The 13,660-nt window shown below is 39.5% G+C and overlaps 1 protein-coding gene across 5 annotated transcripts in view; it reads left to right on the top strand.

Annotated features, from left to right (window-relative positions):
* Positions 1-13,660, top strand: part of TBXAS1 (thromboxane A synthase 1) — a 228,095-nt gene that overhangs the window by 140,716 nt on the left and 73,719 nt on the right. For all 5 annotated transcript variants that reach the window (XM_053943898.1, XM_053943897.1, XM_053943901.1 and 2 more), the window contains one exon: positions 692-822. In XM_053943898.1, the coding sequence (XP_053799873.1) occupies positions 692-822 (131 nt within the window). The remainder of the gene's footprint in view (positions 1-691; positions 823-13,660) is intronic.

Genomic DNA, 13,660 nt, shown 5'->3' with positions numbered 1-13,660 from the left:
GCCAGGTCAGTTTGCTCAGAACCCTGTCCATCCTGACCTTGATTGTTCCTGGGGATGGGGCATCCACCACCTCCCTGGGCAACCTTGTGCCCCTGTTTTACAAGCTTCATTGTAAAGAACTTCTTCCTTATATCTAATCTGAATTGGCTCTCTTTTAGTTTAAACCCCATAGTCCTTGTCCTGTTGCAAGAGGCCCTGCTAAAGAGCCCCATCATTCATATAAGTCCCTAATACTGGAGAGTCCTAGGGACCTATATGAATTCCTGTTCATTCCTGTTAAACAGGAATGATAAATACCCAGTTTCACGTGTGGGTGCCATAAGCTGCTAGGCCAGTTCAAGATTCCCCACTTTCCCTGTGTAATTATCTGAGCAGGTAGGGGAAATAATGTTGTTGTGGTGGCTCTGTGACACCAAAAATCTGAACCAAAATCCTGAGGCATTGTGGAAACAAGCTTGGAAGGCATCTGTCTGGAAAGTGAGTCATGGCCAGCAGGACATCTCCAAAAGGGAGTCCTCTTTTTCTTCTACCCTCACAGGTTGCTAAAGGGAGAGGAAGAAAGGAAAAATCAGTTTTAATAAAAGGAACACATCCCACTTGATAAGTTTTATAATATTAAGGAAGAGCAAGGGGGACAATTATATGCCCTCACAGTCTGATTCAATGTTTTCTTCTTTAAAATCTCTTACAGTTTCTTTCCCATTCATAATGATCCCATTGCTACGCATTTTCCCCAACAAGAAACAAAAGGAACTGAATGGATTTTTTATCCAAACCATAAAAAATGCAATTGTCTACAGACGTCAGCAAGATGCAGCTCAGGTAAGACTATTTCTGTGATAAATATATGGATAAGCAAACATTTTCAGGAAAAACTGGAAGTAGCATAAGCTTCTGTTTGAAAAACAAACTCAATCTCTCTGAACATTCCAAGTGTTTTAGTCAAGATTTGATTGATTTTTAGCTTTATGTATCATCAGGCAGAATTGTTAACACATTCCAATATTGCTTCTCTTAGTATTTCTCTCCAAGTAAGGATGCAGAAAAGTTACATCTACGATGATTTCTCAGCCTAGTTTCTAGACCCAGAAGGAAGGATTCAGCCTGTGGAATTTTTTCTCATCCTAAAGTCATGTGTCATGTCTACACTACTTTTCCTCAAGAACCAGAGGGAAAAAAATCCCCCACTGAGTGTTTCAACCCAGTCTCTCCCTAAGAGGTGAAGCAGGTTTCACAGAGTCCTGTGCCAGTTCCTGCTGCTTTGGAACATGGGAAGAATCTGAATGTCTGGTTTGAGCAGTTACTGAGCTGAGATGGCTAAATAGAAAGCTAGTAAATACCACCTGAAGTGTGCAAATAAATGGCTACCCATTGTTAGCAAATCATATGTTACCTCTTTTTTTGGTTTTTTTTGACATAAGGCACTCTGAGGAGGTTTTTTGTGTTTGTTTTTAGTCACTCTTGTTTTATGAAGTACGTGACGGCACGTACCCTTTAATGAAAGTCTCTCTATTTTTGGTATATGAAGAATTTGTAACGTAGGCCTGTGCTTTGGTTCCATGATACAAAAGTTCTTCTTTTGTCCAAAACAATCAAGCATGAAATGAAATTAAATCCCAAGATTTCTTTAATTTTATTTTATTTTTCCTTTTTTTTCTTTTTTTCCATTAAGTTTCATTTCATTTCATTTCATTTCATTTCATTTCATTTCATTTCATTTCATTCCATTCCTTGACTTGTCATTTCATTCCTTTCATGAAATCCCAAGATTTAATTTAATTTAATTTTGTTACATTTCATATAATTTCATTTTTTAATTTCAGCTTTTAAATTTCATTTCATTTCATTTCAGTCTTTGATTTGGCATGTCATTTCCTTTCATGAAATGAAAGCTCATTTTGTGAAAGGAAAAGAAATCTCAAGATTTCATCTAATTCCATTTTGGTATGTTTCCTTTAATTTCTTTTAATTTAACTTAATTTCATTCCATTTCATTTCCATTCATTCCATTGAATTTCATTTAATTTCATTCCTTGACTTTTCATTTCATTTTCATTCATGACATGAAATCCCAAGATTTCATTTAATTTATTTGTTTCATTTAATTTATTTTCATTTTTTGGTTTGTTTTTTTATAAAATTTCATTTCCCTTTATCCCATTATGTTTAATTTAATTTGATTTTAATTATTTGATTATTTGATTTTAATTATTTGATTTTTCATTTTATTTCATGAAACAAATTTTCCTTTCATGAAAGGATATGAATTCTCAAGATCTCATTTCTTTAGGTTTCCTTTCATATTTTTTCACTTAATTTTTTTTTTTCATTCCACTTTAATTTCCTTTCATTGCGTAAAGTTTCATTTAATTTCTTTTCATGGAGGAATATGTTTAGTGAGAAACAAAGAATAGCAATGAGAATTCCATTTTTGAGGTAACTGAAACAAATTTTTGCATAACAGTTGGCATCAAACACACAGCATCCACATGAAGGATGCTGTTAATACTGAGGTGTAAGAGATGCTTCTTACCCCTCTGAGATGAAGAGTAATGCTAATGGAGTAACAGCACAGGTGAGAATGGATCCTGCCAACTTATTCTCACAGCTTCACCCCACAGCTGCCACTTTTCAGGATAAAATGGATTTTGGTTTACCCTACATTACTTTCAGAACACATTTAAAAATAAAATTTATATTCAAATACATTGCTGCCCTTTGACTTTTTCTGCAGTGATGTCTCCCTTCTACATTTGTTGCAGTTTATCACTATATGCTGCTTGTTGTTCTTTCAGCTCACCTTCATCAGTCTTTGTTTTTCTTTTCATCTGAAGGATGGTAAGCACCACTGAGTGGCCACAAACAACTTGTGATTCATAAACAAGGTTCCTGGCCCAGGCTGAGTGCTGCAGGAATATTTTCTGGCAGTGATGATATGTATAAACTGCTTGCAGGCACCTCATTTCTGCTGCATAGGTCCAGTGTGAACTTTTAATGGCCTACAGATGTGGCTGTAGGTATGGACAGTTTTAAATCAAATATTCATGCCAAAGGGGTCTGCATGGAAAGTCTATTACGTGTATGAATTATGAAAAGATAAAAGGGACAATGAAACAACTTAATGTGGATTAAAAGTGGTTGCTGTATTAACTGTTATTAATGAAATGCAGTGTGTTTCTGTGGCCCTAGCACTGAGGGGATCAATCATGGGCTAAACCCTTCACTGTGCTAGACCTGGTCACTCCTTTAAACAAGGGACAGCACAGAAAAAAGCAAAGTTGTAGTGACAAGATCAGGAGACAGAAATCTGCATAATGCAGCCTGTTTGCAGGTTACAGCAGCTGATGGACCAGAGGCTCTGGGTTTTATTGTAAGGGATATTGGGAGGTGCTGTAAGAGATAACACATGGCAGTAGGTGCCCAACACCAGGACAATGTGGGGGAAAGTGCAAGGTCCGTGTTTTCCTTAGCAATGTATGCACAGCTCCAGGGCTGCCTGCAGACCCACCCGTCTGCTCCTGGACCTTTGCTTAGTTTGCAAAATTAGCATACGGGAGCTGTTTCAAGTGCTAGGAGTTAGACTGTTAGGGACAGATTTCTTAATGCAAATGAAGTCTCCTTTGCAGTTCAGGATTACTATTGTTCAAAAGTGACTGGAAAGTTTGGAGCATTCTTTTTTTCCCTTTTCACTGCCTGTCTTGTTACACGCTTTTAGAATTTTGAATGTTTTAGATTGGTGGCACATGAGTCTTGTTACAAATATAGGGAACTAATATTTATGCCAGAGACATAAAAATGGTGTGTGAAACAGAACAAAATGCAGCTTTTTTCAATTTAATGCAGAAATTAAATCTGTAGAGATGAGGTGTCCCAGATAGCCCTGCACATCTCCCTCTCTGTGAAGGAGAGTCCTCTGTTCTAGGTCTCAAATGATGAAATCTACCCACTGAAACTGGCTGGAGTTTTGGCACTGAATTGTAATAAGGCCAAGATATAACTAGCAGCCACTGGTTCTTGGTGCTAATAATGAGAGCTATAAGCAAAGTCTTATGGTCTCCCTGAGGTGCATTAGGCCAATGGGTATTCCTTAGTTTGCCACATTCCTGGATGTTGCATTGTGTGCATCTTTTACTCCCCATTGATTTTATCACCATTAAAAATGCTTTGGCTTCTTTTCTTGAGGGGAGGGGGCAGGGAGGATAAAAAAAGCCTTTGGAACAAACTGTAAAACAATGAAAAGCTCCATGACAGTGATTCAGCTGAAACTTGTCTTCCTCTTATCTACAGCTAATGTGAACAAAGAGTAAAGAAAGACCAAAAAACAATGTGACAAGCAAAGTCAGCCTGTTATCATCCCTGTTCTATCAGTAAATGAAACAATGCTTCTGAATGCCTTAAGATAATCCCTTGGGTAGATTGTAATTTTACAGCCAGGTTTAGATCTAATAATAAGCTTGGAGCTTATATGAGATCTGTGATGTCACTTTCTCTCATCCCCTCAGTTAGTGGTGCAGATGTCATTTTAATTATATATTATCTTTCTGTGGTCACTTAAATAATTCCAGTCCTGGATATTCCATTCATTTGGCTTATGTACAAAAACATTTAATGCCTGTACTTTAGAAATTTGAATACATTTATTCATGGATTCAAATTATTGTAAAAGGCTTTCCCCACTATTTACAGAAGAGCAAATTTACCCAGCTCAGAGGAAACAGCACAAATTTAATGCACCACTTAACACCTACTTTAAAGAATCCAGCAAGATTTAAATGTTCAAATACCTTACCCTGATTATCTGCCCAGGTTTGAGTTTTTCCCTGAGGCAAAATATTTCCAGAGACAGGGTAGATAGACTATTTGTTTACTTCAATAAATGATACTTTGATAGTTTTTCCTTTAATAATCTGATATGCAAATTGGATTTGTGTTAGAGTTATTTTTATATCCCATTACAGCTCACTTCTTAACCTACTGGTTTCTTTTAAATTGTGATGTCTAGATGAAGGAGTCTTACATAGTGCTCAAAACTGAGACTCCTTTCTAAAACTGTGGGTTGAAACTAAGCCCCCTGTCAGCAGATGGAAGTCCAGAGTTTCATTTGTAATCTGAAGTAATAACAACAACTGTATTATAACAATTTAAGGCTATTGATCGTTTTTGGAAAATCACAACTGATCTGTGGGAAAATCCACTATTGAAAATAAGCATCCTTTAACAAGGAGAATTGGAGAATTCATACAGAATTCAACACATTCTTCTGATATTTCCTGGTTTTTCCAGTCATACTGTCTGCTGTGAATGCATAATTCAAGATCACATAATCCATGCCAGTAGTGATCTGATGATGTTTCTGATGACCATCAGCTACTTCTTGGTGTTCTCAAGACAATTTGGAATGAGAGGGTGTTAAAGGACAGGGAAGTATCACCAGAACTATTCAATGGCATCTCAGTTTGCTTTTCAGTCAGTCTGGCTGGAGACTCACAGACTACTTGAGTGCTTTTAATGCAAACACAGAGCAGACAGAAGGAACAACATGAGAAGAGTGGGAAGGCTGTGCTGCTGGGAGCCATGCTTCCATTTGACCCCTGTGGTGTAAAGTCACACTGAAACTGTACAGTGGCATCAGTCCTGGTGATGATTTAGCCTCCTTTTAATTGGTGTGGCTCTGGGATGCTCTGTAGTCTGCTGTGCCAGGTATAGTTCAAAAGAGGTTGTCCTCTGGTCAACAATTGCAACCTCCTCCTGCTCCCATCCGCTTTCCTGGCCAATCATCCCTGATCACCAGTAGCTACAGTCAGTGGGTCTGCTTTTCCGAGGTTGCCTGTACACCTGGGCAAGCATGAGAGATTTGGAAAAAAAATGCTGAAAATCCTTTGGTTTTTCAGGATCAGCCATGGGAGCCTAAAAAGGTCAGAGGACTGAATTTTGAGTAACTCTGAAACTAAAGTATTTAAATACCTGCAAAGGGGGATAGGCTTCTCTTGCTCTACGGACTAGCTAAGGAAATGTGCTATAAAGAAGAGGTAACTTTTAGTGTCTTTGTGGGAAATTATGACTGGGTTAGAGTTTTAATCTCTGGTACATTGATTCCCAGGGATAAACATGCAATGATCTCCCCTAAGGGGAAGAGGGACATGTGTGTGTGTACCTGCGTTCTGGAGGATAAGCGACAATCTGAAAACCTAATTTCTGTGGCACTCTGTTCTTTTCTCTTCCTTCCCCAGTAGTTCCCTGGAGTCTTTCCTTTTCACGAACTAATGAACTATTTTATTCAAGAGCTGCTTGAAATGAGTTGAGCAGAGGTAATCCTCCTGAAAAAGTCTGATCCTCTCCTTGTCAAGGGAAAACTATACAATTACAAAGAAAAGTTAGTTAAAAATTTGCTAAATACTATGTACATTCCAGGAGCTATGTGTGTGTTTGAACTGTGTAAACGCAATACAGATGTTTAAAAGTAAATATTTTTCTACGGTAATAGGAGATGGGAGGATTAGACACCTTCTAATAGTGTGCAGTATTCTTGCCTTTCTAGAAAATCAAGCAAAATTTGTGTTAGGAAGAAGGTGGTGTCCATTTAAGGATAGATACTATATGGCAATATTAAATAGTCATTTTTTATTGATTAATAAAGTCAGTAAAAAAAAAGGATCAGTCTGGTCCTTTTGTTTTTCAAAATCTGTTGCAAGGCTGCTGTGATTTTGTTCTGCTGGGCTTTTTCCTCACAGTTTGATCATCTCATTATCCAGTGCCTTTGTCAGGTGGAAGTGTGGACTTTCCAGAAAGGTAAATATGTGTTTTAAAGATATAGAGGAATTGTGGGGTAAATATGGAGTTGAGCACAGTTCTCAAAGCTCTATTTCTGCTTCTTTTAGCAGAAGGATATAATTGCTCTAGAATATGTTAAAAATCTTTTGAACCTTAAATCTGGTGTCTGTGCTTGGGCAGCATACAGTGATTCTGAGGAAAAAAAATACTAGCATTATATTAAAAGGAATTTTGGTTATTCACCTTCTTTTAAAAGTCAAGCCATTTGCTTGTTGTTTGTCTTCCTTCCTTCCAACATTTGAAGAAAAAAATTTTAAAAATATTTATTTTATTTTTCTTAAAGATGTAATGAGTTTTATAACTTTCTCAGGATTTCTGAAGTGGGTATTTAAACATAACAAAGCCACAAAACCTCGAATGGAAATGAACTGGAAATCCCTATTATTTTTGGGCACCTGTTGAAATTTCTTGCTGTTATCTTTCCAAGAAGGAACTGCAGGCTTACCAAATGTGATCTTTGGGTTTCAGACCTGGGCTGAAGTGTCTGGCTGAAGTTCTTTCATCATGAAATGCAGCTCTGCTGTCTCTCTGCTCAAAAGAGCTCAAGGACAGAATATGTAACAAGAGTGGTGCCTTTCTTGCCTCCCTGAGGTGTGCAGGAAGAGTTTTGCATTACTGCTGCATCTGTCCCAGTTCTACAGCTCAGAACACCTGTGAGCCCAGGGCTTTATGGGTACTATGGCCACACGAAGTTAGCAAATGTCTGCTGGCTACCTGCTGCCAGCAAGCACAAGCAGCTCTGCTTGCTGTTGCTGACCCTTTGCTCTAAGGCAGTGTTTTACTGTCTCCTTGGTCATGGCTCTAGATAAGGAATAGGCACATGCTATTATGTATGTATATATTATCTGCCCCACTCCAGCAAACTCTGCAGCAACTCTAACAACATAATCTTGGCATCTGTGATTCTTTCTCTGATGCCTCCACCTCTCTCCATTCCCTTTTGGTCTTTCTCAAGCACTGCAGTGTATCTCCACTTCTTCTTCAGGAGGTGACAAGAACGATGTCCCTATCTCATAATTCACACATGCCACCTCAGCTACACTCTGGGGTTCAAAGTGCCATCTCCATGACTTCTTGGAGCACTGCCCACACAGAATCACAGAATCATTTAGATTATAAAAGGTCTTAAAGGTTCATTAAGTCCAACCCATAAACCCAGCATTGTCAAGTCCACCGCTCAACCATGTCCACCAAGTGCCACATCTACATGACTTTTACATACCTTCAGGATTAGTAATTGAGTCCCTTCCCTGGGCAACATATTCCAACAACTGACCACCCTTTTGGCAAAGAGATTTTTCCTAATATCCAATCAAAAATCTTCTTTGGCACAACTTGAGGCCATTTCCTCCTATTGTATTACTTGGGAAAAAAAGATCAACCCCCACCTAACTCCAACCTCCCTTCAGGTGGTTGTAGGGAGTGATAAGGTTCCCCCTGAGCCTCCTTTTCTCCAGGCTAAATAACCCCAGCTCCCTCAGCTGCTTCTCATCAGACCAGTGCTCCAGACCCTTCCCCAGCTCCAGTGCCCTTTTCCTCAATGTCTTTTCTGTAGTGAGGGGCCCAGAACTGAACACAGCACTCGAGGTGCAGCCTCAGCAGTGCCAAGCACAGGCGATGACCATGCTTCAGTTTGCAAGAACACAGACTTGTGCTAATGGACAGAAGTTAAATTGAAGCACCAGGGTGTTCATGATGATTAATCTGGTTAAGTCTTTGCCTATCCACAGCTGCCAAGAATGATCTTGCAGATAGTACCAGGAAAATGTGAGTATCTATGCAGGAAAAGCTAACTTCACTTTCCAAGAGGTGTGTGGTGGAGGTCCTTTAGAGGGCCTTTAAAAAAATTGTAAGTTTGGCCCTTTCTGGGCAGAACAGGGAAGGTTCAGCTCCCTGTAGCAGCATTAATCTGCAGGAAGTCACTAAGCTAACAGGATGCCTTCAGAGGTAAAAGGAGGAAGGACTTAAGTGCTTCTGTCAATAAGTTTTGCATGTATTTTCCTTTTGTGTTCACCAGCTATTGTGGGAAGTGAAGATGGACATTTGGCTTTGCCTATCTACAGCATATGAGAAACATCTTTTATTTGAGAAGGGTGGGATCTTTAGCACTGAGAAAAGGCTTTTTCATCTAGAGTGAAAATAAACTCACATGTTCAGTTGTTGGTAATGTCAAGGTTTTTAATGACTTTTAAGAATTGTGTTTGCATGGTAAAATCAATCTCTTAAAATACTGTTTATTGATAATCCAGGTCAAAAGATAGCTTAAGGACTCTTCCAAATAATGTTTGCAGTAAAATTTCTCTGAAAAACTGGAAGAGGAAAGAATTGAAAAGCAAACCTGCCTTTTCAAAGAAGCCACCTCCATCACTGAAGGAGAGATGAAAAGTCCTCTTTTTTTTTTTTTTTTTTCCTTCTTCTGGGTGCTGGTTATTGTGGCTATATCCTATTTTTCCTCTTTTTGATACAGAAGGGCATGGAATGGTCACAGCTCTATGTTATGTGTCCAGTAAAATAAGGTGAGCAAGAGCTCATTGTGCTTTGAAAGCGAGAAAACTGGCCTTTGTCACTGAGTTTTGTGGTGGTGTGACAAGCACAAGCAAAAAAACAGAGGATAAGAAAGCAAATGAAATTAGCAGGCTGCTTCTTATAAAGGCCTGGGTCTCTGCAATGTAGACCTGGCTCACCTCATCATAAATTTTTTCCTTTACCCTCCTTTATTGATCACGAAGGGACCCTGTGCTTGCTATCCAGAGTGAGGTTCAAACATTGCAAATCCTGTTTATGCCTGTGGTAATTCCCTGTAGGCAATAACGTCAGTGCTGGCCACTTGTCCCAGCCTGATCCTGTGCTAGTAATGAGTATTCGCAGCATGCATTTCAGTGTCTGATTAAATCTTTCTGAAAGGCCATCTGTTTGAGGAGGATGTGGCATTGGCTTTAATACTTTTTATACCTAGTACTCAATGCTGCTCTTTCATGACCTTAGACATAAAGTTTGTCCCCTTGGTTAGTTAGCAACTTTCCTGATACTCTTATCAGAGAAAATAATTGAACCAGGGCTGTTGCAACCTGGTCGTTCACTGAATATATTTGGGGAAATGTTCCTGGATACTGAAGCCACAGAAATTTCATGTCACCAATGAGGCTTTGTTTTGTCCAGGGCTCAGAAAAAGGTCTCTGTTTTCTGGAAAGGGAGTAAAGCACATCCAGCTGCCTCTCTTTTATAGCACTCCGAGTAGAATCTGATGTGGTCATATATCTGTTGGTACATGCCAAATCAGTAAGCAATCTGGCCTTTCTGCTGCATGTTTCATCTGTGCAAAATAGCCAGCCTAAGCAGTGTTAAATTTGTCTTTCAGGGTCGTCTTTCTATGGGCTTGGAAGCACAGTTTCTCTTTGTGATTCTGTTGGCATAAAGCAAATCTTGCCCAGCCTATCTTTTCCTGCTTCCTGTCGTTTGTTTTCCTTCATGGTATGGTCTCAGTATTCACCCCTTCAGCTGAAAGAGAAAATTGTTACCCTAAGGTTGTGCGCATCCCCTTTCTTTTGTAACTTGTCTCTCTTACTGTTCTTCATCTCTTCTTTATGATACCCTTACAGTGTGCTCCCACAAGTTTCTCAGAAGGTTCTATTTGAGGTCTCTGAAAGCCCTTACTTTTCCTGCTTCGTCTGTGCTCTGAGTGTTGAGTTTTCAAACCAGCAAGCAAAAGGAATCTTGCATTAAATCAAATAATCTGGAGATTAGCTTTCTGCACAGCGGAGCAGTGGTCTTTAATGCCAAGGTGGGATATAAGATCTAATCTTTGTTTACATGGTCTTTTTTTTTTTTTTTTTTTTTTTTTTTTTTTTTTTACTTACTCTTGATCTCAATCTGCAAGGGGCCTATTGACTGGGACTGGGAATTTCATATATTAATTTTACCTTTGTGTTCAGAGCAATAGCATGGTTGGGTACTTTCCCACTACAAGCAGGCTTTCCTCTGACACGTGTAACTAGAGCATAGCATCAATATCTTAATTTAGAAAAAATCACAGATTTACTGACCTAATTGTAGTAACAGAGCTTTCCCTTTCTCTGTTGGTTTTAACAATTTCAGTTTGATCTTTCACATGTCATCCTTTTTTTTTTCCCTTTTATATGCTGTTAGTTCACCATTCTTCCTTCCTGAGTCGCTTCCAGAGCTAGAAGGGGAGTTGCAGCATTTGTGGTATTAGTGGGTGATCTTTGAATTTTTCTCTTAATCTCCCTGTGTCTCTGTTTGCCTACAGTGACCTCTCTCAGCCCCACGCACTACCTTCTTTTTGCAATACAGTATGACCTTTTCCGAAGCAGTTATGAAAAAGCTGTCCCATGATATTTCATTCTTGTTCAACCATCTTGTCCATCTTTTGGTGTGTTTTGATCTCTGGAGGTTTTTCCCTTGATCTGCCTCAGCTGTTGCCATCTACTTTGCGCTCCTTTGATATTTCTCCCTTTTCTCTCGTGTCTACTTACCTTAGCAGATCCATACTCCTACTTATAAGAGACACTGACAGTCCATCTTCCCAGCAGGAGAACCATTTAAGTGGCCAGCATTTGGATGCCAAGTGCATGAAGTCGCATTTCTTTTTAACTGGTGAGGAGTCAGTCTGACCATCTCCATGCACAAAGGCAACCAGCTTTGTTTGCCTGGGGCAATTCCCTTTTTGCTGCCATGTCCAGGCTGCACCAGGGGCTGCCTCTCCCTACCTGTCCGCAGCCTTCTGGAGCCAGCAGAGCCAGAGGCTTTCGCTAGACCCCATCTGCTCATGACCTTATCTGGATTTTGAGGAGAATTTAATATTAGAGTTACTTATTATGGAAAACCACAGATTATCTGTCACTGGTAACCTCGAGGAGAGGCTTGCTGAAATGTGCCCTCCATGTCAGCTGGCTACATGGCAGGAATCCCTGCATGGTGTTTTCCGTCTGCCTTTTGTTCAGAGCAGCCTGAACGGTAGTGGCGATTCCTTTGCCTCCTGAAAATCCACCTAGAAAATCGTGCATCTGTGGCAGACAATGCTGCCTTGCCCTGGCTTCACAGCCTGTGAGTGTTCAGGGCTTTCTCCTCTTCCTTCACAGCATCTACCCTTCATTTTTCCCTCCCGCTGGGATAAGCAAGCTATATCTAAGGGAGACAGAGACTAAAGGGGAGCTGAGCACCTCCTTTCTCTCTTCAACAGAAATTTACACTTTTTAATAATGTAATCTCAATTAAAAACATACCAATTAAAATGGGCTTTTTAGTAGCTCTCTGGGGAGAGGGAGCTATAATTCACATTAAAATGTAAAGCTTCAGAAGCAGGGAGAGCTAGGTGCATTGCAAGTGCCCGAATATTCAGTGATTTTAATTACAGCGGAAACTTGATAAATTGCTTTGTGCCACAATCCATTATTAACAGCTTAATGAATATCATTGCTGCCTCTTTTAAACTGCTGCATGGTGAAAATGATTGTCAGTATTTCAGTTGTGAACTCTGATTTTTTGACGTGCCCATATATTTGCCCCTTCAAGAGAGATAAGGTGGCTGAAAGTCTGCAAGCTTGGCTTTGGGGCTAGGTGAGTTCTGCTGGCTGCAGTGTCCTGGGAGAGAGAGCCAAGTGGGAAAATGGAGCTTGGAATGACTGGGACTTGCCAGGGTTTAAATCTGCTCCATGCAGTTTAAGAGCAATGTCTTTGAGCATGCAAAGAGGGATCACCAGATCATAAGGCTGTCTTTACACGTGCTGTTTCTCTGCATAATGCACATCAAGGATAGAGGGCTGCTTGGGGTGTCTCCTCAGGGCTAAAGGAGAGCAACAGTGTCACAGCCCATGGTCAAGCATGCTGCTGCTGAGCCTTTTTTGGAGCAACCAAGGTGCCAGCTGGTTTGAATTTTCCAGGTTTTAGCCAGCAAAAAGCTGACTTGAGGCATGGAATTAGGCAAGTCCTTTTGGAATGCTGAAATGAGACCAGTGATTGTGCTCAGCTTTGAACAGGGATGAGACAGTTATATTTTTCTTGACGTTATTATGACTGTAATATGCTAATGTTATGATGCTACATATTTATATGTATATTTGTAGTAAAATGGTACCTTTCCTCCACTTTTCAAAGCAGTTTAATATTTCAAGGATAAAGGTTATTATTAGGAATGATATTATTTTAGATGCTAACAGCAGGTATAGGGGGCTTGTACTTGTGCCCCACTGAAGTGTTAAATCATGGGAATTTAAACAGCCATGGTCTGGCTTCTATGCAATTTATTATTTATTGTGGGTGTTCTGTTTTCTGTTGATCATGTGGTCAGACCAGAGGGTCACAATCCCAAAATGGGGTTACTGCCAGCTTTTGACAGAGTCTTGACAGGATCTGACTGAGATGCAGGACAGATCTCAGGACAGAAATGACTGGGAACTACTCTTCTGATTCAGAGAAGTGTCTATATATGGGATAAACCTGATTTTCTTGGGGGTTATTATTCTAATTATATTTTTCTGTAAAACAACAAAAATGTATTCATTTCACTGTCTCAGAAATGTTTACCTTACTCATGATGATGCTAACTTGCACCCTGCCAATTACACAGAACCCTTCTGAGTCACTATATCGATAATTACACATAGGATTTTATTTTTTTCTTGTGAAAAATATTTTGTTGACAGAGTAGTAGTGGTGCCTGTAAGTTCCTTAAGTATTGCTCAGTCAGGGATATGTAAGATGTGGGAGATGTCCTCATATTTTTGGGGAGAAAGCTTGTGTTTGGCATGCTGTTAATGTTTCTATAGTCATATTTTTTTTTAATTTTTATTTTTAGTTTGACTTTAGGAAG

This window comes from Vidua chalybeata, chromosome 5 (genome assembly GCF_026979565.1).
Source record: "Vidua chalybeata isolate OUT-0048 chromosome 5, bVidCha1 merged haplotype, whole genome shotgun sequence".
NCBI lineage: Eukaryota > Metazoa > Chordata > Aves > Passeriformes > Viduidae > Vidua > Vidua chalybeata.
The sequence above is the reverse complement of the archived record's forward strand: the minus strand, read 5'-3'. Positions and strand labels throughout refer to the sequence as shown.